At 44.4% G+C, this 24,051-nt stretch overlaps 1 protein-coding gene across 2 annotated transcripts; it reads right to left on the bottom strand.

The window, feature by feature from the left end:
• Positions 1 to 16,751: 16,751 nt before the first annotated feature.
• Positions 16,752 to 21,648, bottom strand: LOC119311294 (O-acyltransferase WSD1-like). 2 transcript variants are annotated; one of them, XM_037586939.1, is made up of 8 exons: positions 21,239 to 21,648; positions 20,547 to 21,158; positions 20,310 to 20,367; positions 20,151 to 20,224; positions 18,441 to 18,492; positions 18,117 to 18,280; positions 17,833 to 17,970; positions 16,752 to 17,125 (listed from the first exon to the last, which is right to left on the bottom strand). In XM_037586939.1, exons 1-8 carry the CDS (start codon positions 21,512 to 21,514, stop codon positions 16,958 to 16,960), a joined length of 1,542 nt encoding a protein of 513 aa, XP_037442836.1. In that variant the 5' UTR covers positions 21,515 to 21,648; the 3' UTR covers positions 16,752 to 16,957. The 2 variants fall into 2 exon arrangements, with proteins under 2 accessions (XP_037442836.1, XP_037442835.1); XM_037586938.1 differs by having other exon boundaries at positions 16,756 to 17,125; positions 20,301 to 20,367; positions 21,239 to 21,646.
• Positions 21,649 to 24,051: the final 2,403 nt, after the last annotated feature.

The following is a 24,051-nucleotide window of genomic DNA, read 5'->3' as shown; positions in this document are numbered from 1 at the left end:
ATAACGTGTACAATGTGTAGTATCGTAAAATACCAGCAAACGAAAAAAGAACTAAAATGGAAACACAAAATTAAATGAAAAAGAAATCATAAAACTAAAACCCCCCAAACCTTATAGTACCGGTTGGTCTTACCAACCGGTACTAAAGGGCTCCAGGCCCCTGGAGCTGGCTCGTGCCACGTGGTTTCCCTTTAGCACCGGTTCATGCTGAACCGGTACTAAAGGGGGGGGCCTTTAGTGCCCACACTTTAGTGCCGGTTATGGAACCGGCACTAAAGGGCCTTACGAACCGGTGCTATTGCCCAGTTCTGCACTAGTGATCGTCATCACCAATGATCCTCTCATCGGGAGGGGGTCAATCTCCATCAACATCTTCACCAGCACCATCTCCTCTCCAAACCCTAGTTCATCTCTTGTATCCAATCTTGTATCAAAACCACAAATTGGTACCTGTGGGTTGCTAGTACTGTTGATTACTCCTTGTAGTTGATGCTAATTGGTTTACTTGGTGGAAGATCATATCTTCAGATCCTTTATGCATATTAATACTCCTCTGATTATGAACATGAATATGCTTTGTGAGTAGTTCCATTTGTTCCTGAGGACATGGGTGAAGTCTTGCTATTAGTAGTCATGTGAATTTGGTATTTGTTCAATATTTTGATGAGATGTATGTTGTCTCTTCTCTACTGGTGTTATGTGAATGTCGACTACATGATACTTCACCATTATTTGGGCCTAGAGGAAGTCATTGGGAAGTAATAAGTAGATGATGGGTTGCTAGAGTAACAGAAGTTTAAACCCTAGTTTATGTTGAAGGAAATATGCCCTAGAGGCAATAATAAAGTTATTATTTATTTCCTTATTAACCGGAAACATAATACATGTGTGAATACATAGACAAACATAGTGTCACTAGTATGCCTCTACTTGACTAGCTCGTTTATCAAAGATGGTTATGTTTCCTAACCATGGACAAAAGAGTTATCATTTGATTAACGGGATCACATCATTAGGAGAATGATGTGATTGACTTGACCCATTCCGTTAGCTTAGCACTTGATCGTTTAGTATACTGCTATTGCTTTCTTCATGACTTATACATGTTCCTGTAACTATGAGAAATATGCAACTCCCGTTTACCGGAGGAACACTTTGGGTACTACCAAACGTCACAACGTAACTGGGTGATTATAAAGGAGTACTACAGGTGTCTCCGAAGGTACATGTTGAGTTGGCGTATTTCGAGATTAGGTTTTGTCACTCCGATTGTCGGAGAGGTATCTCTGGGCCCTCTCGGTAATGCACATCATTATAAGCCTTGCAAGCAATGTGACCAAATGAGTTGGTTACGGGATGATGCATTACGGAACGAGTAAAGAGACTTGCCGGTAACGAGATTGAACTAGGTATTGGATACCGACGATCAAATCTCGGGCAAGTAACATACCGATGACAAAGGGAACAACGTATATTGTTATGCGGTTTGACCGATAAAGATCTTCGTAGAATATGTAGGAACCAATATGGGCATCCAGGTCCCGCTATTGGTTATTGACCGAGAATGGTTCTAGGTCATGTCTACATAGTTCTCGAACCCGTACGGTCCGCACGCTTAATGTTACGATGACAGTTTTATTATGAGTTTATAAGTTTTGATGTACCGAAGTTTGTTCGGAGTCCCATATGTGATCACGGACATGACGAGGAGTCTCGAAATGGTCGAGACATAAAGATTGATATATTGGAAGCCTATGTTTGGACATCGGAAAGGTTCCGGGTGAAATCGGGATTTTACCGGAACACCGGGGGGTTACCGGAACCCTCCCGGGGGTTAATGGGCCTTAGTGGGCCATGAGGGAGAAGAGGAGGGCAGGCCGCGCGCCCCCTCCCCCCTAGTCCGAATAGGACAAGGAAGGGGGGGGGCGGCGCCCCCCTTTCCTCTTTCCCCTCCCCCCTTTCCTTCTCCACCAAGGCAAGAGGGGGGAGTCCTACTCCCGGTGGGAGTAGGACTCCTCCAGGCGCACCCCAAGGGGGCCGGCAGCACCTCCCCCTCCCTCCTTTATATACGGGGGCAGGGGGCACCCCATAACACACAAGTTGATCTACGGATCGTTCAATAGCCGTGTGCGGTGCCCCCCTCCACCATATTCCACCTCGGTCATATCGTCGCGGAGTTTAGGCGAAGCCCTGCGCCGGTAGAGCATCATCATCGTCACCACGCCGTCGTGCTGACGGAACTCATCCCCGAAGCTTTGCTGGATCGGAGCCCGGGGATCGTCATCGAGATGAACGTGTGCTGAACTCGGAGGTGCCATACGTTCGGTGCTTGGATCGGTCGGATCGTGAAGACGTACGACTACATCAACCGCGTTGTCATAACGCTTCCGCTTACGGTCTACGAGGGTACATGGACGGACACTCTCCCCTCTCGTTGCTATGCCATCACCATGATCTTGCGTGTACGTAGGAAATTTTTTGAAATTACTACGTTCCCCAACAGTGGTATCCGAGCCAGGTTTTATGCGTTGATGTTATATGCACGAGTAGAACACAAGTGAGTTGTGGGCGATATAAGTCATACTGCTTACCAGCATGTCATACTTTGGTTCAGCGGCATTGTGAGATGAAGTGGCCCGGACCGACATTACGCGTACGCTTACGCGAGATTGGTTTCACCGCTACGAGCACTCGTTGCTTAAAGGTGACCGACGGGTGTCTGTCTCTCTCACTTTAGTTGAACCGAGTGTGGCTACGCTCGGTCCTTGCGAAGGTTAAAACAGCACCAACTTGACAAACTATCGTTGTGGTTTTGATGCGTAGGTAAGAACGGTTCTTGCTAAGCCCGTAGCAGCCACGTAAAATTTGCAACAACAAAGTAGAGGACGTCTAACTTGTTTTTGCAGGGCATGTTGTGATGTGATATGGTCAAGACGTGATGCTATATTTTATTGTATGAGATGATCATGTTTTGTAACCGAAGTTATCGGCAACTGACAGGAGCCATATGGTTGTCGCTTTATTGTATGAAATGCAAATGCCCTGTAATTGCTTTACTTTATCACTAAGCGGTAGCGATAGTCGTAGAAGCAATAGATGGCGTAACGACAACGATGCTACGATGGAGATCAAGGTGTCGCGCCGGTGACGATGGTGATCACGACGGTGCTTCGGAGATGGAGATCACAAGCACAAGATGATGATGGCCATATCATATCACTTATATTGATTGCATGTGATGTTTATCCTTTATGCATCTTATCTTGCTTTGATTGACGGTAGCATTTTAAGATGATCTCTCACTTAATAATCAAGAAGTGTTCTCCCTGAGTATGCACCGTTGTGAAAGTTCTTCGTGCTGAGACACCACGTGATGATCGGGTGTGATAGGCTCTACGTTCAAATACAACGGGTGCAAAACAGTTGCACAGCGGAATACTCAGGTCATACTTGACGAGCCTAGCATATACAGATATGGCCTCGGAACACGGAGACCGAAAGGTCGAGCGTGAATCATATAGTAGATATGATCAACATAATGATGTTCACCATTGAAACTACTCCATCTCACATGATGATCAGACATGGTTTAGTTGATTTGGATAACGTGATCACTTAGATGACTAGAGAGATGTCTGTCTAAGTGGGAGTTCTTAAGTAATATGATTAATTGAACTTGAATTTATCATGAACTTAGTCATGGTAGTATTTTGCAAATTGTGTTATAGATCAATAGCTCGCGTTGTTGCTTCCCTATGTTTTTGCTTCCCTATGTTTTTATATGTGTTCCTAGAGAAAACTATGTTGAAAAATGTTAGTAGCAATGATGCGGACTTGGTCCGTGATCTGAGGTTTACCCTCATTGCTGCACAGAAGAATTATGTCCTTAATGCACCGCTAGGTGATAGACCTATTGCAGGAGCAGATGCAGACGTTATGAATGTTTGGCTAGCTCAATATGATGACTACTTGATAGTTCTGTGCACCATGCTTTATGGCTTAGAATCGGGACTTCAAAAACGTTTTGAACGTCATGGACCATATGAGATGTTCCAGGAGTTGAAGTTAATATTTCAAGCAAATACCCGAGTTGAGAGATATGAAGTCTCCAACAAGTTCTATAGCTAAAAGATGGAGGAGAATCGCTCAACTAGTGAGCATGTGCTCAGATTGTTTGGGTACTACAATCACTTGAATCAAGTGGGAGTTAATCTTCCAGATAAGATAGTGATTGACAGAATTCTCTAGTCACCACCACCAAGTTAGTAGAACTTCGTGATGAACTATAATGCAAGGGATGATGAAAACGATTCCCGAGCTCTTCGTGATGCTGAAATCGACGAAGGTAGAAATCAAGAAAGAGCATCAAGTGTTGATGATTGACAAGACCACTAGTTTCAAGAAAAAGGGCAAAGGGAAAGAAAGGGGAACTTCAAGTAGAATGACAAGCAAGTTGTCACTCCCATGAAGAAGCCCAAAGCTGAACCAAAGCCTGAAACTGAGTGCTTACACTACAAAGGAAATGGTCACTAGAAGCGGAAATGCCTTGAATATTTGGTGGATAAGAAGGATGGCAAAGTGAACAAGGGTATATTTGATATACATGTTATTGATGTGTACCTTACTAGTGTTTATAGTAACCCCTGAGTATTTGATACTTGTTCGGTTGCTAAGATTAGTAACTCGAAACAGGAGTTACAGAATAAACAGAAACTAGTTGAGGGTGAAGTGACGATGTATGTTGGAAGTGGTTCCAAGATTGATATGATCATCATCGCACACTCCCTATACTTTCGAGATTAGTGTTGAACCTAAATAAATATTATTTGGTGTTTGCGTTGAGCATAAATATGATTTGATCATGTTTATTGCAATACGGTTATTCATTTAAGATCAGAGAATAATTATTGTTCTATTTAAATGAATAAAACCTTTGATGGTCATACACCCAATGAAAATAGTTTGTTGGATCTCGGTCGTAGTGATACACATATTCATAATATTGATGCCAAAAGATGCAAAGTTGATAATGATAGTGCAACTTATTTGTGGCACTGCCGTTTGGGTCATATCGGTGTAAAGTGCATGACGAAACTCCATAAAGATGGATTTTCGGAATCACTTGGTTATGATCATTTGATACTTGCGAACCGTGCCTTTTGGGCAAGTTGACTAAAACTCCGTTCTTCGGAACAATGGAACGAGCTACTGACTTGTTGGAAATAATACATACCGATGTATGTGATCCAATGAGTGTTGATGCTCGTGGCAAGTATCGTTATTTTCTGACCTTCACAAGATGATTTGAGCAGATATGGGTATATCTACTTGATAAAACATAAGTCTTAAATAGTTGAAAGGTTCAAAGAATTTCAGAGTGAAGTGGAAAAATCATCGTAACAAGAAAATAAAGTTGCTGCGATCTGATCGCGGAGACGAATATTTGAGTTACGAGTTTGGTCTTCAATTAAAACAATGTGGAATAGTTTCACAAACTCACGCCACCTGGAACACCACAATGTAATGGTGTGTCCGAAAGTCGTAATCGTACTTTACTAGATATGGTGCGATCTATGATATCTCTTATCAGTTTACCACTATCGTTTTGGGGTTATGCATTAGAGACAGCTGCATTCACGTTTAATAGGGCACCATCTAAATCCGTTGAGACGACACCGTATGAACTATGGTTTAGCAGTAAACCTAAGCTGTCGTTTCTTAAAGTTTGGAGTTGCGATGTTTATATGAAAAAGGTTTTCAACTTGATAAGCTCGAACCCAAATCGGAGAAGTGTGTCTTCATAGAATACCCAAAGGAAACTGTTGGGTACACCTTCTATCACAGATCCGAAGGCAAAACATTCGTTGCCAAGAATGGATCCTTTCTAGAGAAGAAGTTTCTCTCGAAAGAAGTGAGTGGGAGGAAAGTAGAACTTGATGAGGTAACTGTACCTGCTCCCTTATTGGAAATTAGTTCATCACAGAAATCTGTTCCTGCGACTACTACACCAATTAGTGAGGAAGTTAATGATGATGATCATGAAACTTTAGATTAAGTTACTACAGAACCTCGTAGGTCTTACAGAGTAAGATCCGCACCAAAGTGGTACGGTAATCCTGTTCTAGAAGTCATGGTACTAGACCATGATGAACCTACGAACTATGAGGAAGCGATGATGAGCCCAGATTCCGCGAAATGGCTTGGGGCCATGAAATCTGAGATAGGATCCATGTATGAGAACAAATTATGGACTTTGATTGACTTGCTCGATGATCAACAAGCCATGTTAAATAAATGGATCTTCAAGAGGAAGACGGACACTGATAGTAGTGTTACTATCTACAAAGCTCGACTTATCACAAAAAGGTTTTTGACAAGTTCAAGGTGTTGACTACAATGAGATTTTCTCAACTGTAGCGATGCTTAAGTCTGTCCGAATCATGTTAGCAATTGTCACATGTTATGAAATCTGGCAAATGGATGTCAAAACTACATTCTTTAATGGATTTATTAAAGAAGAGTTGTATATGATGCAACCAGAAGGTTTTGTTAATCCTAAAGGTACTAACAAAATGTGCAAGCTCCAACGATCCATCAATGGACTGGTGCAAGCATCTCGGAGTTGGAATATACGCTTTGATGAGTTGATCAAAGCATATGGTTTTATACAGACTTTTGAAGAAGTCTGTATCTACAAGAAAGTGAGTGGGAGATCTGTAGCATTTCTAATATTATATGTGGATGACATATTGTTAATTGGAAATGATATGGAAATTCTGGATAGCATGAAAGGATACTTGAATAAGAGTTTTTCAAAGCAAGACCTCGGTGAAGCTGCTTACACATTGAGCATCAAGATCTATATAGATAGATCAAGACGCTTGAGAAGATTTTTCAATGAGTACATACCTTGATAAATTTTTGAAATAGTTCAAAATGGAACAGTCAAAGAAGGAGTTCTTGCCTGTGTTACAAGGTGTGAAGTTGAGTAAGACTGAAGACCCGACCATTGCAGAAAATAGAAAGAGAATGAAAAGACATTCCCTATGCCTCAGTCATAGGTTCTATAAAGTATGTTATGCTGTGAACCAGACCTATTGTATACCTTGCTCTGTGTTTGGCAAAGGAATACAATTTTGATCTAATAAGTAGATCACTGGACATGGGTCAAGAATATCCTTAGTGAGGACTAAGGAGATGTTTCTCGATTATGGAGGTGATAAAAGAGCCCGTCGTAAAAGTTACAATGATGCAAGCTTTTACACCAATCCAGATGACTCTAAGTCTCAATTTGGATACATATTGAAAGTGGGAGCAATTAGCTAGAGTAGCTCCGTGGAGAGCATTGTGGACATAGAATATTTGCGAAATACATACGCCTCTGAATATGACAGGCCCATTGACTAAGCTTCTCTCACAAGCAAAACATGATCATACCTTAGTACTCTTTGGGTGTTAATCACATAGCAATGTGAACTAGATTATTGACTCTAGTAAACCCTTTGGGTGTTGATCACATGACGATGTGAACTATGGGTATTAATCACATACAGATGTGAATATTGGTGCTAAATCACATGGCGATGTGAACTAGATTATTGACTCTAGTGCAAGTGGGAGACTGAAGGAAATATGCCCTAGAGGCAATAATAAAGTTATTATTTATTTCCTTATATCATGATAAATGTTTATTATTCATGCTAGAATTGTATTAACCGGAAACATAATACATGTGTGGATACATAGACAAACATAGTGTCACTAGTATGCCTCTACTTGACTAGCTCGTTTATCAAAGATGGTTATGTTTCCTAACCATGGACAAAAGAGTTGTCATTTGATTAATGGGATCACATCATTAGGAGAATGATGTGATTGACTTGACCCATTCCGTTAGCTTAGCACTTGATCGTTTAGTATACTGCTATTGCTTTCTTCATGACTTATACATGTTCCTGTAACTATGAGAAATATGCAACTCCCGTTTACCGGAGGAACACTTTGGGTACTACCAAACGTCACAACGTAACTGGGTGATTATAAAGGAGTACTACAGGTGTCTCCGAAGGTACATGTTGAGTTGGCGTATTTCGAGATTAGGTTTTGTCACTCCGATTGTCGGAGAGGTATCTCTGGGCCCTCTCGGTAATGCACATCATTATAAGCCTTGCAAGCAATGTGACCAAATGAGTTGGTTACGGATGATGCATTACGGAACGAGTAAAGAGACTTGCCGGTAACGAGATTGAACTAGGTATTGGATACCGACGATCAAATCTCGGGCAAGTAACATACCGATGACAAAGGGAACAACGTATATTGTTATGCGGTTTGACCGATAAAGATCTTCGTAGAATATGTAGGAACCAATATGGGCATCCAGGTCCCGCTATTGGTTATTGACCGAGAATGGTTCTAGGTCATGTCTACATAGTTCTCGAACCCGTAGGGTCCGCACGCTTAACGTTACGATGACAGATTTATTATGAGTTTATAAGTTTTGATGTACCGAAGTTTGTTCGGAGTACCGGATGTGATCACGGACATGACGAGGAGTCTTGAAATGGTCGAGACATAAAGATTGATATATTGGAAGCCTATGTTTGGACATCGGAAAGGTTCCGGGTGAAATCGGGATTTTACCAGAACACCGGGGGGTTACCGGAACCCTCCCGGGGGTTAATGGGCCTTAGTGGGCCATGAGGGAGAAGAGGAGGGCCGGCCAGGGTAGGCCGCGCGCCCCCTCCCCCCCTAGTCCGAATAGGACAAGGAAGGGGGGGGGGGCGCCCCCCTTTCCTCTTTCCCCTCCCCCCTTTCCTTCTCCACCAAGGCAAGAGGGGGGAGTCCTACTCCCGGTGGGAGTAGGACTCCTCCAGGCGCACCCCAAGGGGGCCGGCAGCACCTCCCCCTCCCTCCTTTATATACGGGGGCAGGGGGGCACCCCATAACACACAAATTGATCTACGGATCGTTCCTTAGCCGTGTGCGGTGCCCTCCTCCACCATATTCCACCTCGGTCATATCATCGCGGAGTTTAGGCAAAGCCCTGCGCCGGTAGAGCATCATCATCGTCACCACGCCGTCGTGCTGACGGAACTCACCCCCGAAGCTTTGCTGGATCGAAGCCCGGGGATCGTCATCGAGCTGAACGTGTGCTGAACTCGGAGGTGCCGTACGTTCGGTGCTTGGATCGGTCAGATCGTGAAGACGTACGACTACATCAACCGTGTTGTCATAATGCTTCCACTTACGGTCTACGAGGGTACGTGGACGGACACTCTCCCCTCTCGTTGCTATGCCATCACCATGATCTTGCGTGTACGTAGGAAATTTTTTGAAATTACTACGTTCCCCAACATATGTGTTGCTTCATTAGGGGTTTATTTGGATCCATATGTTTCATGCTATGGTTATGTTTACCTTAATACTTCTTTTGTAGTTGCGGATGCTTGCAATATGGGTTAATCATAAGTAAGGGCAGTACCCAAGCACCGGTCCACCCACATATCAAATTATCAAAGTACCGAACGCGAATCATATGAGTGTGATGAAACTAGCTTGACGATAATTTCTATGTGTCCTCAGGAGCTTTTTTTCTCATTATAAGAAATTGTTCAGGCTTGTCCTTTGCTACAAAAAGGATTGGGCCACCTTGTTGCACCTTATTTACCTTCATTGCTTGTTACCCGTTACATATTATCTTATCACAAAACTATCTGTTACCTATAATTTCAGTGCTTGCAGAGAATACCCTACTGAAAACCGCTTATCATTTCCTTCTGCTCCTCGTTGGGTTCGACACTCTTACTTATCGAAAGGACTACGATAGATCCCCAATACTTGTGGGTAATCAGCCGCCATCTCCCCATTCATCTCCTAGGGTTCCCCTCTCCGTCCTTTCTTCTCCTTCGGAATTAGGGGTGCGCGGCGGCTCTGGATCGATCACCTTCGGCTCGGGCGAGCAATGCTACACGTACATGAAATTACGGGAAAAGTTTAACTACATGCTGAGTTGGCTTAACAAAATTGGATAGAAGGAGAGTGATACGGGATCACCCTGGGTAGAAATCAGGGGGGGGCCGAAGAGATTTAAGGAAAGGCCCTGTAAATGCCTGTAAGAACCCGTACGTCTAGGATTATTGGGCTCGGGCCAACTTGTGGCTCGGGTCGGGGAGTAGCACAACCGAACGCGAACACAAACACTCGTGTTCGAATCGGGAAGAGTTTGGATGGGCTCGGGAAGAGTTCCTAAGCAGCATCAAGTGAATATGTAGCAAGAAATCAATATGACAAAACAAATGTCAAGGAGCAAATGATTTTCCTTTTGGGCATTGTTATTTGGCGACCAATCTTGGCAAACACCCTTCCAACCGTCCGATTCTGGCGACACTTGATCGGGTGCTAGGTCAGCTCTCTCGACTCGTTTGCTATACCATCTCTCCTAGGGAACACCCCTTTTTTATTTCCACAAAAGGAGGGTATTGTGAATATTTCTGCTCAACCAACTTTTATTTATTTGAGTTAATTTGTTTCTAAATTTATTTTTCATTTGAAAAAGTCCAAAAATTTCTATTTTTTTGAATGAACACAAATCCCTTTTTTAAGTGGGGACTTTTTTCTAAACTTGCCATGTGCATTTTTATTATAGTTAGGATGGCAATTTATTCTTCCGTTAAAACCATCTCATTTTTTTGTCTTCAAAACATGACATTTTCAATTTCTCACATGACATTTTTATTATTAATAGCATGGAATTTTAATAATTAATAACATGGGATTTTTACTAATAAGAGGGTGTTAGTTTCATTATTAAGAGCATGTCATTCCATTAATAAGAGGATGTTAGTTTTATTATTAAGAGAATGGCATTTTAATAATTAATCACATGGCATTTTTATTGACAAGAGGTTATCAGTTTTATTAAGAGCATGGCATTTTAATAGTCAATAAAATGGAAAATTTGTTTTTAAGAGGATGACATTTTTATTATTGTGAGCATGGCATTTTAATATTCAATAACATGGAATGTTCTTTTTAAGAGGATGGCATTTTTATTATTAAGATGATGACATAATTATTATTAATAGGATGGCTGTTTTAGTTTTTATGGCATGGCAATTTTTTACCATGGCAATTCCTATGTGCTACTTTTTATGTTTTTGAAAACAAAAAATATAGAATCTAATTGGGGCTTATATAGAAAAGGCAGTTTTAGTTTAGTATCACAAAAAAAATTAGATCACACGACATTCTTTTTGTTTTGGTCATACTCATGGTAAATTTATAAATTAAAATAGTGACAGATTTATAAAGTAGCATGGCATTTCTCATAATTCAGATCGGGGGCAAAATTATTTTTCTATAAGATGGCAATATTTTTTATATTTTGTAAGGCAATGGCAATATATTTGATACTGCTTTATTTTACATACACCATTGCAAATCTATCTTTTACATATTTTTAGGGGAACATTTTTTTTTGTGTACAAAAGAAAATAGTGATTGGGCCTGGAGGTCCGGGGTAGCTAAATGGGCCTATCTGAGCTGGTTCACCCGGTCGCCCAGCGAACGAAAACGTCGATTAAGCACGAAATCACTAGTTAAGGAGTACTTTTTGTGAAGATCACTCCAACTTCCCCGGGATGCGAAAAGTGACGCGCTGCATGTGCGCCACTTGTCGCAACCTGGGAGTTTTCCCTTTTTTTCGTAGATCCGTTTATTCAAAATGTTTTATCTCTTAAACCGTGTGTCCAAATCTCGAACTGCTTTCGCTGTTGGATTCCTCGCGTCGAGATCTTCAAAATGAGATCCCATGTTGATAGGTTTTGACGAACTTTTTTTTTACGAAAACTAGACGAAAAAAATTAGACAAAAAAACCGAACCGGAAGCACGAGTTTTTTCCCTTTTCAAAAGAGACACGCCGTGCCTATGATGAAATCACAACCCTGCCTCTCGCGGAAGCAAAACCGTGACTCTCGCGATAGAAAAAAAAGAAAAATGCGTTTTTTTCGTTTCCGAGGAAGCACGGCCGTGACTCTCGTGAAAGCACAACCGTGCCTCTCGCGGAAGCAAAGCCGTGACTCTCGCGAAAGAAAAAAAACAGAACGCGTTTTTTTTTCGTGTAGACACGACCGTGACTCTCGCGAAAGAAAAAAAATAGAAGAACACGCTTTTTTTTCGTTTCTGAGAGGCACGGCCGTGACTCTCATGAAAGCACAACCGTGCCTCTCGCGAAGCAAAACCATGACTCTCGTGAAAGGAAAAAAAACAGAAAACATATTTTTTCCCGTTTCCAAGAGGCACGGCCGTGACTCTCGCGAAAGCAAAACCACGCCTCTCGCGGAAGCAAAACCGTGACTCTCGCGAAATAAAAAAAATGAAAAAGCGTACTTTTGCGTAAAAAAATCATTTTTTTAATCGAAAACTAGGGAAGACAGGTGGAAAACCAAAACATAAAAAAAAACCCGGTGAAAAAGGCAAAAACGTGTGTGGAAAAATAAAATAAAATCCAGAGCGCCCAGAGCGCGACACGTGGCGAATGGCTAAGAGTGCGCCACCAAGTGGCGCTGATCTTTGCGAGGTTCCTGAAGGAGAGCTCGTTATTTAGTTGCTCGCGATTAAGCGCACAAGTCTTGAAAGCTGTATATTTCCCACAAGCGTGGAGGCTTATGACAGATGAAACATCATTAAGCGCACAAGTCTTGAAAGTTGTATATTTCCCACAGTGTTCGCTTTCGGAAGCTGACTTGGGACCTCATCCTTCTCAGATATGGCGTGCACTACTGGATGGAAGGGACATCTTGGCTCAAGGAATCGTTAGAAGAATTGGCAATGGAGAAACAACTAGTATATGGCAGCACAACTGGATTCCGAGAGACAATTTTAAACGCACTATCACGTCGCTCATTCCTAACCCGCCAAACTTGGCATCTGATCTCATTGATTCCACCTCGGCCCAATGGAAGGAAGGCTTGATTCGGTCAGTTTTTACCCATTTCGATGCATAAGAGATCTCATTGATTCCACCTCGGCCCAATTGCCTCTCCTGGACTTCTGGGCGTGGCATGAAGAAAACTGGGGAACCTTCACTGTGCGCTCGGCTTATCGCATGATTCTGAGAACAAAATTGAGTAGGGAAGGTTGGCTTCATGAGGAAGAAGGCACTTCAAATGTCCAGGAGAGCAAGCAGTGGAGCGCTATATGGCATTTACGAGTACCGTCAAAACTGCGGATGTTTGTGTGGCGGCTAGCAAGGCATTTGATGCCTATAGGTGATGTCCTCAACCACCGTCATATGTAGATACTTGCTGTTTGTGTGGAGCAACAGATACGTTGAACGCACGTGCTGCTCAATTGCTCCATGTCCATAAGTGTTTGGGCCCTTGCGCCTGGGGAGTTTGCGGAGAAAATAATTCAGTGTCAACATGACAATCCTAAACAGTGGTTGTTTGCCCTACGTGAAATATTGGAGCCTTATGATTTTACTCGTCTAGTGGTGACATCGTGGGCAAACAAGGAGAAAGTCTATCTATGAAGACATATTTCAGTTTCCCTTTGCAACAAATGGTTTCATCACGACTTATATGGCAGAGATACACAAAGTCAACAATCGTGTGCAAATGCCGGCTGTTGTGTCCGCCCCAAGGCCATCTCATTGGTTGCCTCCAGTCGAGGGGTGTGGCAAAGTGAATGTGGATGCGGCAGTCTCTCGAGGAGGCAGGTACGGTGCTATTGGTGCAATCTGCATAGACCAAAACGGTCTGTTCCTTGGAGCCTCGGCTATAGGGTTCAAGTATATCAATGATCCACCAACACTTGAATCTCTAGCCATTAGGGAAGCTCTATCACTCTCGGATGACCTGTATGTTCAGAGCATCCAAGTGGCTTCCGACTCAAGACGGTGGTAGACGGTATAAAGAACGGGACATCAGCAGTATATGTAGCGGTGGTACATGAAATCTTAGAACATTCCTCTAGCTTTCAGTCTTGTAATATAGTTCACGAATTTAGGAGCTCAAATTTTGAGGCTCACAATTTAGCGAAGCATGCTCTATCTCTCGGAGGTGGCCGCCATGTTTGGTTAGGTCATCCTGAAGATCTTTCTTTCGTCCTTGTAAACATTATGATGGGTTAATAAAAAGCTCCGCGAGATTGTCTAGAAAAACAAAAACTTCGCCGGTACAGCCTTCTCGTTGGCGATCGTCAGCCACTTATTCTAAAAAAACTTGTTGGGGTCCCTTCTTTTTATACCTTGTCCTCCCACTGCTTCCTATAACCAATCAACTACAAAAATGATTAAAAAACTAAACGTGAAATGTCAATCATAATGTACAGGGCTACGGGTAGATTAAAACATTGGATGAGCTTTGCGTAGTACGTACTGGTCGGCCGCTCGTCCCCGCGCGCCGCCCCGTCTAACAGAGCATGCCCCTGGCTCTACTTCAACGTTGTGGACGTCGTCAAGAAAAGCACCAGACGCAGTACATGTAGATGAGCCCCCACGTCAGCTGGCCAAGGCTGTTGTCGATGTGGCCGCTACCAGAGAGGCCAATCCACGTTGTGCGCGCACCAGTGATTGACGACCCCGGAGAGCCTCGGGGCGTCATCATCATACCCGATCATGTATGGCGGGCATAGCAGTTGGCCCAACTCAAGGGACGATAACTTGGTGTACACTGACGTCGCCGAGTGAGTGGAGCGTGGCAACGGCCGAGGGCGTCTCGTACGACGTAGGCATCATGGCCAACTTCTCCAGTGCGGAGTCCACATGTTGCGTCGACAATGTCATCACCACCGCAATGTCCCTAAGCACCGACCGCAAGAACAGCGACAGCGGGTTCTTGAACACTTCCGTTGCGAGAAGCGTGTGCGCTCTTCTTGTCCACCTTTACTCCTCCATGGCGACATGCATCCCGCAGATCTCATGCTCATCTATATATCACATGGCGATGGAATCCCCTGAGTTGGAGCTTGGTGATCAGTTGCGCCGTGCTGGAGCTGGGCGGCCGCATGCTCCTTTCGGCGTCCCCCGTCAAGATCACTCTCAAGCATGTTTGGTCACAGTGTTGCGGATGGATGTGGTTTATAACCCTAACCGCTGGCCCGCCCTCTATCCTGTCATTAGGGCGTCACACACGTTTGTAGGGGCAGTCCTTGGGCAAAAAAATAGTTGGGGAATTGGGATAGGAGCTGGTTGGGCTTGATCGTTCGTTGGAGAGATCGATCAATCGAATCCGCAAGTGCAAGGTATTGTCGTAGCACTTTCTAACAATGGAGGTGGTAAGTATGGAGTGTCAAACCCACAAGGAGCTAGAGGTAAGATAAATATTCTCTCAGGTCCTATCTGCCACTGATACAAACCAACGTTACATCGAACATTTGCTTTGCCTATCAAATAAAACTAGAAGTACTTTGTGAGAATGAAAAGAAGTTTTGCAAGGTCATAAAGAACTTGTATATAAAAGTTAGGTGTTGTTTGAATAAAAGTATAATAAATTAAAGATAGTGAGAGGGAAAAAGTGGTGGTACGATGTGCAGAATTATCCCTAGGCAATTAGCTAAGTTACTAAACTCATTATCATCATTGCAGTTTAGATGTGGGAGAGACCTCTGCTAATGTAGTATCCATACTTGGAATCATATGTACCTATAATTGAAACTATTAGCAAGCATCCACAAATACTAACATTGTTCCCTAAGGTAAACCCAATCATAGCATTAGCATATATTGGCCCCCCTTCAATTCCATATGCATCAATTTCTACACTCAACCTCAGCAATATCTAACACTTCGGTTGGCCTATGCATAGTCCTATTAACATACTACTAACCCTAAGGTGTGATCCACACGCCGCTCATATGATGGGCACCAAAGGATAGCAACATAACCACATGCAACTCAAATCAATCATATTAATTAACTAATTAATCCATAGGACAAAAATAATCTTCTCAGATATAATAGCAATGAAATAAATCATTGGATAATAATTCATAGCATCAAACATCAAGTTCAAGTAGGGGATTACACAGGTTTGCGGGAGAGTGGACCACCATATATGAACCTGACTGATCTTATTTATGTTTTTATGATGTAAATGTTATATGTGTGATGTGTTGATTTGTAAGCTTGTTATGTGATGTATTAGTGTTGTATCTTCTCATTTTGTGGAGGAAAACTTATATGTTATGTGTTGTATTTTTCATATGGTTACACTAATGATTAGTTTTACTTAGTGGATGAAATAATGGGCAATATGGGCTAAAATATAGATGGGGTAGAGCAAGCTAAGGCACATACTAATTACCAATACTAGCTAGCTAGGTAGATAAAATAAAAATATTTGGATAGAGAATAATATAGAAATAAATCGCCCATGGCCCAATAAATAATGCATTGGATGGGCCCAAATATTTTGATTAAAAAATGGATCGTATTGATGGGATGCCACGTTGAATGCCACTATGGAGCCCACCTCATCGTAAATCAGTGATGGTTCATTTCAGCACACAATCATAGGCCTGGTCAGGGCCAAATGGGCCTAGGACCGATCTTTGATGGTCAACAACCAAAACATGTGATGGTTTGGAGGTGCATCGCGGCTTCCAATCTATGATATGGAATACATAACGAGTCTCAACAACCATCACCAATACACTTGTGTGCCAGTTTTTTTAGTGATATGTGACGGTTCGGGACCTCCCCATTCATCAACAAATTTCTAATAGTGTGCATTATACACATTTATGGTATAATTATTGTGCTTCATACAATGCAACACATCATTATCCAACAATAATAGTGAACTTAATACATTTGACCTCCATCCCTGGTTGTAGAGTTTCTGATTTTTATTACTATTGCCGCGTGAGTCATGAGACACACATCAAACATGTGGGAGTATACTGCTTGCATTATGCAGTTTCAGAAAGCACACTAATGCATTTGTATGTTGATTATCCTTTCTTGACATGTGTTGAAAGCCTTGAAGCTGCATCCTTAATGTGCCCGAAAGACTCAACAAAGTCATCCAGAAGTTGAGTATAATTTGGAATTATTTCCTCATCGACCGACAAAATTACCTTAATAGTGCTATTGTAACTCTGATAGTGTACAATTAAAGCCTGCAAAAAGAAGTGGTAATTAAATACAAAATCAGGTTGCGGATGATTAGAATATTGTAGGTTTATTTCCAGTCTCTTTTATATTTTTGCAATCAATTTTTCTTTTATTGTTTCAAGGATCTGAGCTTACATTTTTGTGTGTATATGCCTACCCAATGTCAAGTCATCTCCTTAATTCAAGAGTCATTAGTGATGAACTGTTTGGAGAAATGTATGTAGAGTTGCATTTAACCATCCGTTGCGTTTTGGGTTAAAGTTCACAGTCACACAAAAAATGTGGAAATGCAACTACATAGTTACTCCAACTTAAACTTGTTATTGCATATCTCTATTGGCGAGAGGTGTGAGAGCATACACCTTGTTTTGAGTACTCTTTAACTCAAATCTGTTCCTTCTTATTGTATATATTGTGGTTCCTTCAAAGCGCATCCACCATTTTGGATATACATGTACAATGAAGTATAAACTAAGGAAGCATATGTGGTTTTTGATATTTTGAGTTCTGATTCTTGTTTTTTTGTTCTAGTAAATAGGATTAACTTACCAGAACTTTTTTTATAATTCATATGTATTAGAGTACTTATGTTTAAAAGCGATGAATACCAATGTCCTTGCATTGTGGACAATGTGGTGGATGATTTGGGTTGACAAAAGTACAAATGTGGCTCAATATTGAAGGTTTCGATGTAAGATCATGGCTGACTTACTTGTGGAATACCATAAACGGTAGGTGCAATGAAGACAAATGGGTGTCCATAGAACTCTACCTGCTCTGTTGGTCCAACCATGTTCGAGAACGTAGTAGTTGTATTTGTGAGCATACGACGAATGATAAAAGCACCTGCCTGCTTGGATTGTCAAGTTGAACAATTATAAACATGGAGAATAATAACTAAATAAAAGAAGTGTTAGTTTGCTAGACAATGAGTTGCTTAATTGTCTGAGTTTAATATTAGGAAAACATATCAGTACAAATGGGAAAAAGAAATACCTTAAGGCCAAACATTTTAACAAAAAGCTCGCTAATCATACACGTGAAGATAACTTCAAGTGAGCTCTTTTTTCTATCCAGGGTCTTCTTTGCCTTCCGAACATATGCAAGTGGATCATCGTGTACCAGTAAATGAAATGGTAGGAGGATGTAGCCTATTTGATTTCGAAATTGCTTCACGGACGACAGTTAGCGCACGACCTCCGAACGATACTAACTCCCCAACTGTGCTCCTGCATGCACGCTTGCTTTTCACGCTGCCACGTAAGGATCGTTCAGTCATCGGCCGCACGTTCGTCGTGTGTATAGCAGCGCTGATTTGATTTCCCCATGCCACGTCATTACTTTTACCCGATTCTATCATATTAACATAGGTCTGCACATAGTTGTAAGAAAACATTAGATTAAAGTTATGATACACTACAGGTTTTAATAATATATTCTCAAGCTTGCATTTGGAAACAAATTATGCATCAGCAAATGGAGTATTTAACCAAAAACTACCACAATTCACGGAACCGTGACGAAAAACTACCACTTTACGATTTTGTCCCGAAAACTACCACTTTCTCGCTAATCCGTGGCAAAAAACTACCAAGTCGCGAAATCGCTCGCTTGGCCTCTTCTAAACGCATTTCTGACAGGATGGGCCCACCTGTCAGCATCAATCTTATTCTTCCTCCTCCTTCCTCTCTCTCTAGCATTTCCTCAAACACATCAGGTGCACTCCGTGCTCTTCTCCATGGCGACGCCCCGGCGAAGCACGCGACGGCGGCCAGCAGATGGAAGCCAGCGTCCTGGACGACGAGGTCGCTGAGCCTCACCACCTGGCTGCTCCCAGTCACCAGAGCCTTCCTCTCCTCCACCTCCTCCTCTGCGCCGCGCTCCTCTGCCTCACGGCGACACACTCCCTCGCCCAGTCGCTCGCCCCGGCCAGCAACGCCCCGCCCAAATCGCCCAACGCGACGCCGGCCCCCACGGCAGCCGCGGCCACGCCCAATGCCACCCCGCCCCGCCCGCCGCCGACGCGACTGCACCGCCCACTATTACCCCGGCTGCCCCTGCGCCCAAGTCATCCCAGGCCACCCCCGCGATGACCACCGCTCCCGCCACACCGGCGCCGTTGGCCCGTGTCTGTCCGGTTCTGTTGGCCGCTTGACCGCGTGCGACGTGCTGGTGGGCGTGCACGGCGCGAACCCGACCAAACTCCTGTTCCTCCGCCCGCGCCGCGCCACGCTCCTGCAGGTGGCGCCGTTGGGCGAGCCGCACGTGGCGCGCGGCTGCTACGAGAAGGCGACGGCCATGATGGAGATGCACTACGAGCAGTACGACGCGGCGGCGAACGAGAGCTCGCTGGCCCGCAAGTACGCGGCGGACGACGTGGTGTTGCGCGACCCGGAGGCGGCGACGCGCGAGCGCGGGTGGGGCCTCACCGCGCGCGTGTACCTCGGCAGTCGCATGCTTCACCGGGGCGTCACCATGAAGAAGAGCACGGAGTGCACGTGAGGTGTTTGAGAAAATGCCAGAGAGAAAGGATGGAGGAGGAAGAAGAAGATTGATGCTGACAGATGGGCCCATCTTGTCAGAAACACGTTTAGAAGAGGCCAAGCGAGCGATTTCGCGACTTGGTAGTTTTTTGCCACGGATTAGCGAGAAAGTGGTAGTTTTCGGGACAAAATCGTAAAGTGGTAGTTTTTCGTCACGGTTCCGTGAATTGTGGTAGTTTTTGGTTAAATACTCCAGCAAATGAGTAATGAAACTAGCTACTCCAAGAGTGACCAGTAATATACAAATTTTCTTTTTGCCTGATCATGTGAACATATGTAAAATCATTAGTTTGTCATATTTTCATAGATCCCATGATTTATATTCTTTTACTAATCGTGTGGATTTTATGACCAAATTTGGAAACGTCATCTAATTACATAAGGAAGAGGAGTGATATTTTGGTGACAGAGATATATAAATGAAAAAAAATCAATAACTAATGACATGCATTTGAAATTTCATGCATATTTCCATAAAGAAACTTACTTGTAGGCTAGCTGTTGGCCTTGTATTTACAGGGAGGACACATCGCAAACATAGCTTGCGTGTCTTAGGGTAACCTAACATAATTTGCAGATAAGTTGCAGAAACATGTACAGTAAAAAACAACAGATTGTCACAATGTACATCTCTTACCAGACTTACGAAAGTAATATTGTGATAGAGCAGCAGAAGTGACTCCGACTAGCACATCATTAACAGTCTGTGGAAAGAAAATAAAAATACAGAAAATGACGCTTCAACAACTAGTTTAATCTGGCTCGAAAGAGATGAGCTTGCTGATAGCTATAGGTCATATTATCATATACTCCCTCCATTCCATAATATATAAATTTTTCAAACACAGTGTCAAAAAACGTCACAGAGGTGGTATATACTTACGCAGTTCATGGCATTCTTGATGAACTTGACGTCGTCCAAGCTAAAGCTCCGGTGCACGAAGCGCCTGCGGGGGTTCAACGTAACTTGACTGTCCCCGCGTCTGAAGAGTGTGTTCGGGTCTCTCAGAAACACAATCGTCGCAGCAAAGAAGATGACGTCCACCACGGTGTTCCATGCAAGCGCAAGATACGGCCAAACCCATGCGACGAACGCCGCCAGGGCGCCCGAGGGCAGCGGCTGCCGGTGCCGCGGCTCGTAGATGGCGCCCGTGCGCGCCGGCTGCTCCGGCATGGCCGGCAGGCGTGTCGGGTCCGCGGCGCTGCGGGCAGACGCCAGGAGGAGCGTGATCAGCGACATCCCGTCACCGAGGGAGTGGTGGACGCGGAACACCACGGTGGAGGTGGCCTCTGAGGTCGGGAAGTCGAGGAAGTGGAACTCCCAGAGCGGGCGGGAGCAATCCATGGGGAGCGCCTGCAGCGAGGCCACGTAGTCCTCCACGGCCCGGTCCGGGTCAGCCTCCACGGCGGCGGGGTCCAGCGTCGGGACGATCATGTGGTCGTCGACGTTCACCTCCGTGCACGCCCACCGCGGGCTCTTGCACCCGTCTGTCACCTGACGTGCATGCTCACGGATTAAATTGAAACTAGTGACAGAATAGCTAGGCAGTACTTAAATTGAACTGTGTCCCGTACTTGAATGCTACGGAAGCGTGGGTAACGAGCAAGTTGGGCTGCGATGCCGGCGCTGAAGATGGCTAGGTTGACGGGCGAGCCAAGGCCGACCATAACCACGATGTATATAGCTTCGAAGAGTCTTGCACTAGGGGTCACTGGCTCCTCCTCCGCTGCCGCCACCGCGGAATCGTCGTCCGTCTTCCATTCGGCCGGCGCTGACCTTGGCGTGCGTATCGGGGGTAGCAGGCCGCTTGTTGGTAGAGCGGCTACCGAGGGGCTACCAGTACTACCCATGGCTACTTTAGTTTCAAGGGTCGTTGGCTACTCGGCCGATCGACACTCCATGCTAGGTGTAATATATAGGATGACAAAAAGTTTTTTGCTAATAAAAGCGGCAAGGATGACAATCAATGGCACTACTATACACACAGTTGAAGATCATCATCATAAGGGATCTGGTATCGTCCCTACCGGCTTGCTGCTGATGTGGTCCCACATTGCACACTGTTGTTCAAGAATAAACATGTGCGATGTGTTTCACATCACAAGAAGATGAGCACACTGAAGCGTGCATTGAGTACCTCACTGAAGATGCTCTGCCTAGTTGAACCCATACAACTACAATTTTGTGGTGTGCAATATCGAAAAGGCTTGAGCCCCGCTTTATAGATAAAACAGCAACCGAGCATTACAACCTGACACTGCACCACACAACAAGGAAAACGGAAAGATACAACGGTGCCGAGGATAGCAACAAAGCCCAAGAAAACAACAAGCACACAACGAAAGAAAGAATCGAGCACTGCTTGGAGTCCCTGGAGCCCTCGTCCATGCTCAGGTAACCAGAGTAGAGAACATAATCAACTTGAAGGGGAGACTAGCCAGCAGAGGAGGACATGCCGTTGCCAACACTTGGAAGACAAGCACCACCACGCCAATAAGCTCCATCGCCAAAAGAAGGCCCCTGCCCGCTCACCCTGGATCAAAGGGCGCCGCACCGCCGAACGATGAAGGCATGCACCCAAGTGCCTGGCCAGGAACGGATGACGAGGTCCCAAGGTGAGGCCTTCGGACACAATTCTTCACTTGAAAGCATCACCATCACAACCACAGAACCATCAACGCTAAGGGAAGAAGCACAATCCACACCCAGGCCTCGACCACCGGCAAGTAGGAACATAGCTCATAGGACGTAGCCTTTAAGAAGGGAACACCGCCATACTGCCGCCACCATCCGGTCTGACATGTCAGACCAAACCCTGAGCCCAAGGAGGAGGAGAATATCAAGGTGACGCCTCCAGGAAGGGGAACGACACTCAAGAGCATCACCATCACCGTCACTGACACCCTCGGGCAAAGTTTCTCTTGTGAGCGAACCACCTACCTCCCATAGTCCACTAGCAACATAGAGGTAGACATATAGAGATGAAGATGAACACCCGAGAATTGGCAAGGAGAATTGACGCCAACTTCCGCATGTGTTTATCTCGCTTCCCACACGGCTAAGACAGAAGAACAAACCTGCACGACGACACCCGCCGCAAGGCAACCGCCTGCTCCAAGCCCGAAGAACCAACCTAACTTGCCTCCAATTGAAAGGTGGATGCGTAGCGAGCCGCCACCGCTCGCCACAGCCACCTCACACCGGAGACCACCCGATGACGGGGGGCAGAAAGGCGTTGATCTGGGTCAACCAGCAAGAAGCCGACGAATCGGGGTCACCGAGAGGACACCAGTCATGGCCTGAAACCCCCTGGTCAAAAGACGAAGGTGCATTGCGCCAATATACCTGTGCCTGGGTGACCCCTACCATCCCAAGTCGTCGAAGATGGCGGGGACAGAGCCCATGGTCGTGCTGCCAAGCGCATGGAACGCTGGAGGAGTGAAGGCGCCATGGACCAAGCAAAGCACCACGGTCGCCGCTAGAGTCAGATCCATTCTAGAACACCTCATTAGGATGGGGCGAAGCAATGAGACGATGTAAGGGTGGGGGGAGGAATGAGGCATGAGAGTACATTCAGCCGCCTCCGCGAACCGGCCGGCATCCGCCACTGATGAGGTGGAGAGCCTGGAGTGGGTGCCGGCGGTCTGGAGGAACCCTAGTCCCCCATGTCGCCCCAAAGTGGACATAAGCACAGATCGGATGTACTTCTTTGATACTTTCGAATAGTATATACATCGACAAAATGTGTAAGATGGCATCCATACATTCTCAACCATTCATATGTTCACAAACCAGTATCTATGACATAGCCATCTATACAAGTTCACAATCATGAACCCAAAATGACAACTGGTAGAATATGTACTACAAAATGAAAGAAAAACCTTTGCTTTCTTGGTTATGCCGTTGCCTTCGAAAGACGACGTGTAAAACGGATGAAGCTGGTGTATTTCCAGGACCCTAGACCCACGATGCCACCGGAGTAGCTCTATGTATGCATCTTTCTGATGCAGAGGCTGGGGTAATCCCCTTTTTCGAAAAAAAAATATCCTCTATCCACAACTCCCGACTTTATTGCCATTGTGTGAATGTAATCAAGTGATGTGGTGTGAAGCATGCATAATTTCAAAAGCGAAGTAATGACGATGAAATTATTTGGAGAACAAAAAAGATAATGACAGTGAAGAATCACGGGAAAAGATAAGACTTAGAAGCAAAACCACAATTCTTTTTAATTAAAACCTGAGAAATCTAGGGACTCGATGATACGGCTACACATATCCCACTACTGAACTTGATACCACAACAACTCATGAATGAAAGCGGTATTGTAGGTGGTCGGGTCGTTCAATGCTCCAAGGCCAGAGATGCCTACTTGTCGTACTGC

This window comes from Triticum dicoccoides, chromosome 5B (assembly GCF_002162155.2).
Source record: "Triticum dicoccoides isolate Atlit2015 ecotype Zavitan chromosome 5B, WEW_v2.0, whole genome shotgun sequence".
NCBI lineage: Eukaryota > Viridiplantae > Streptophyta > Magnoliopsida > Poales > Poaceae > Triticum > Triticum dicoccoides.
Note: the sequence above shows the minus strand (reverse complement) of the source record. Positions and strands in the feature narration are given on the sequence as shown.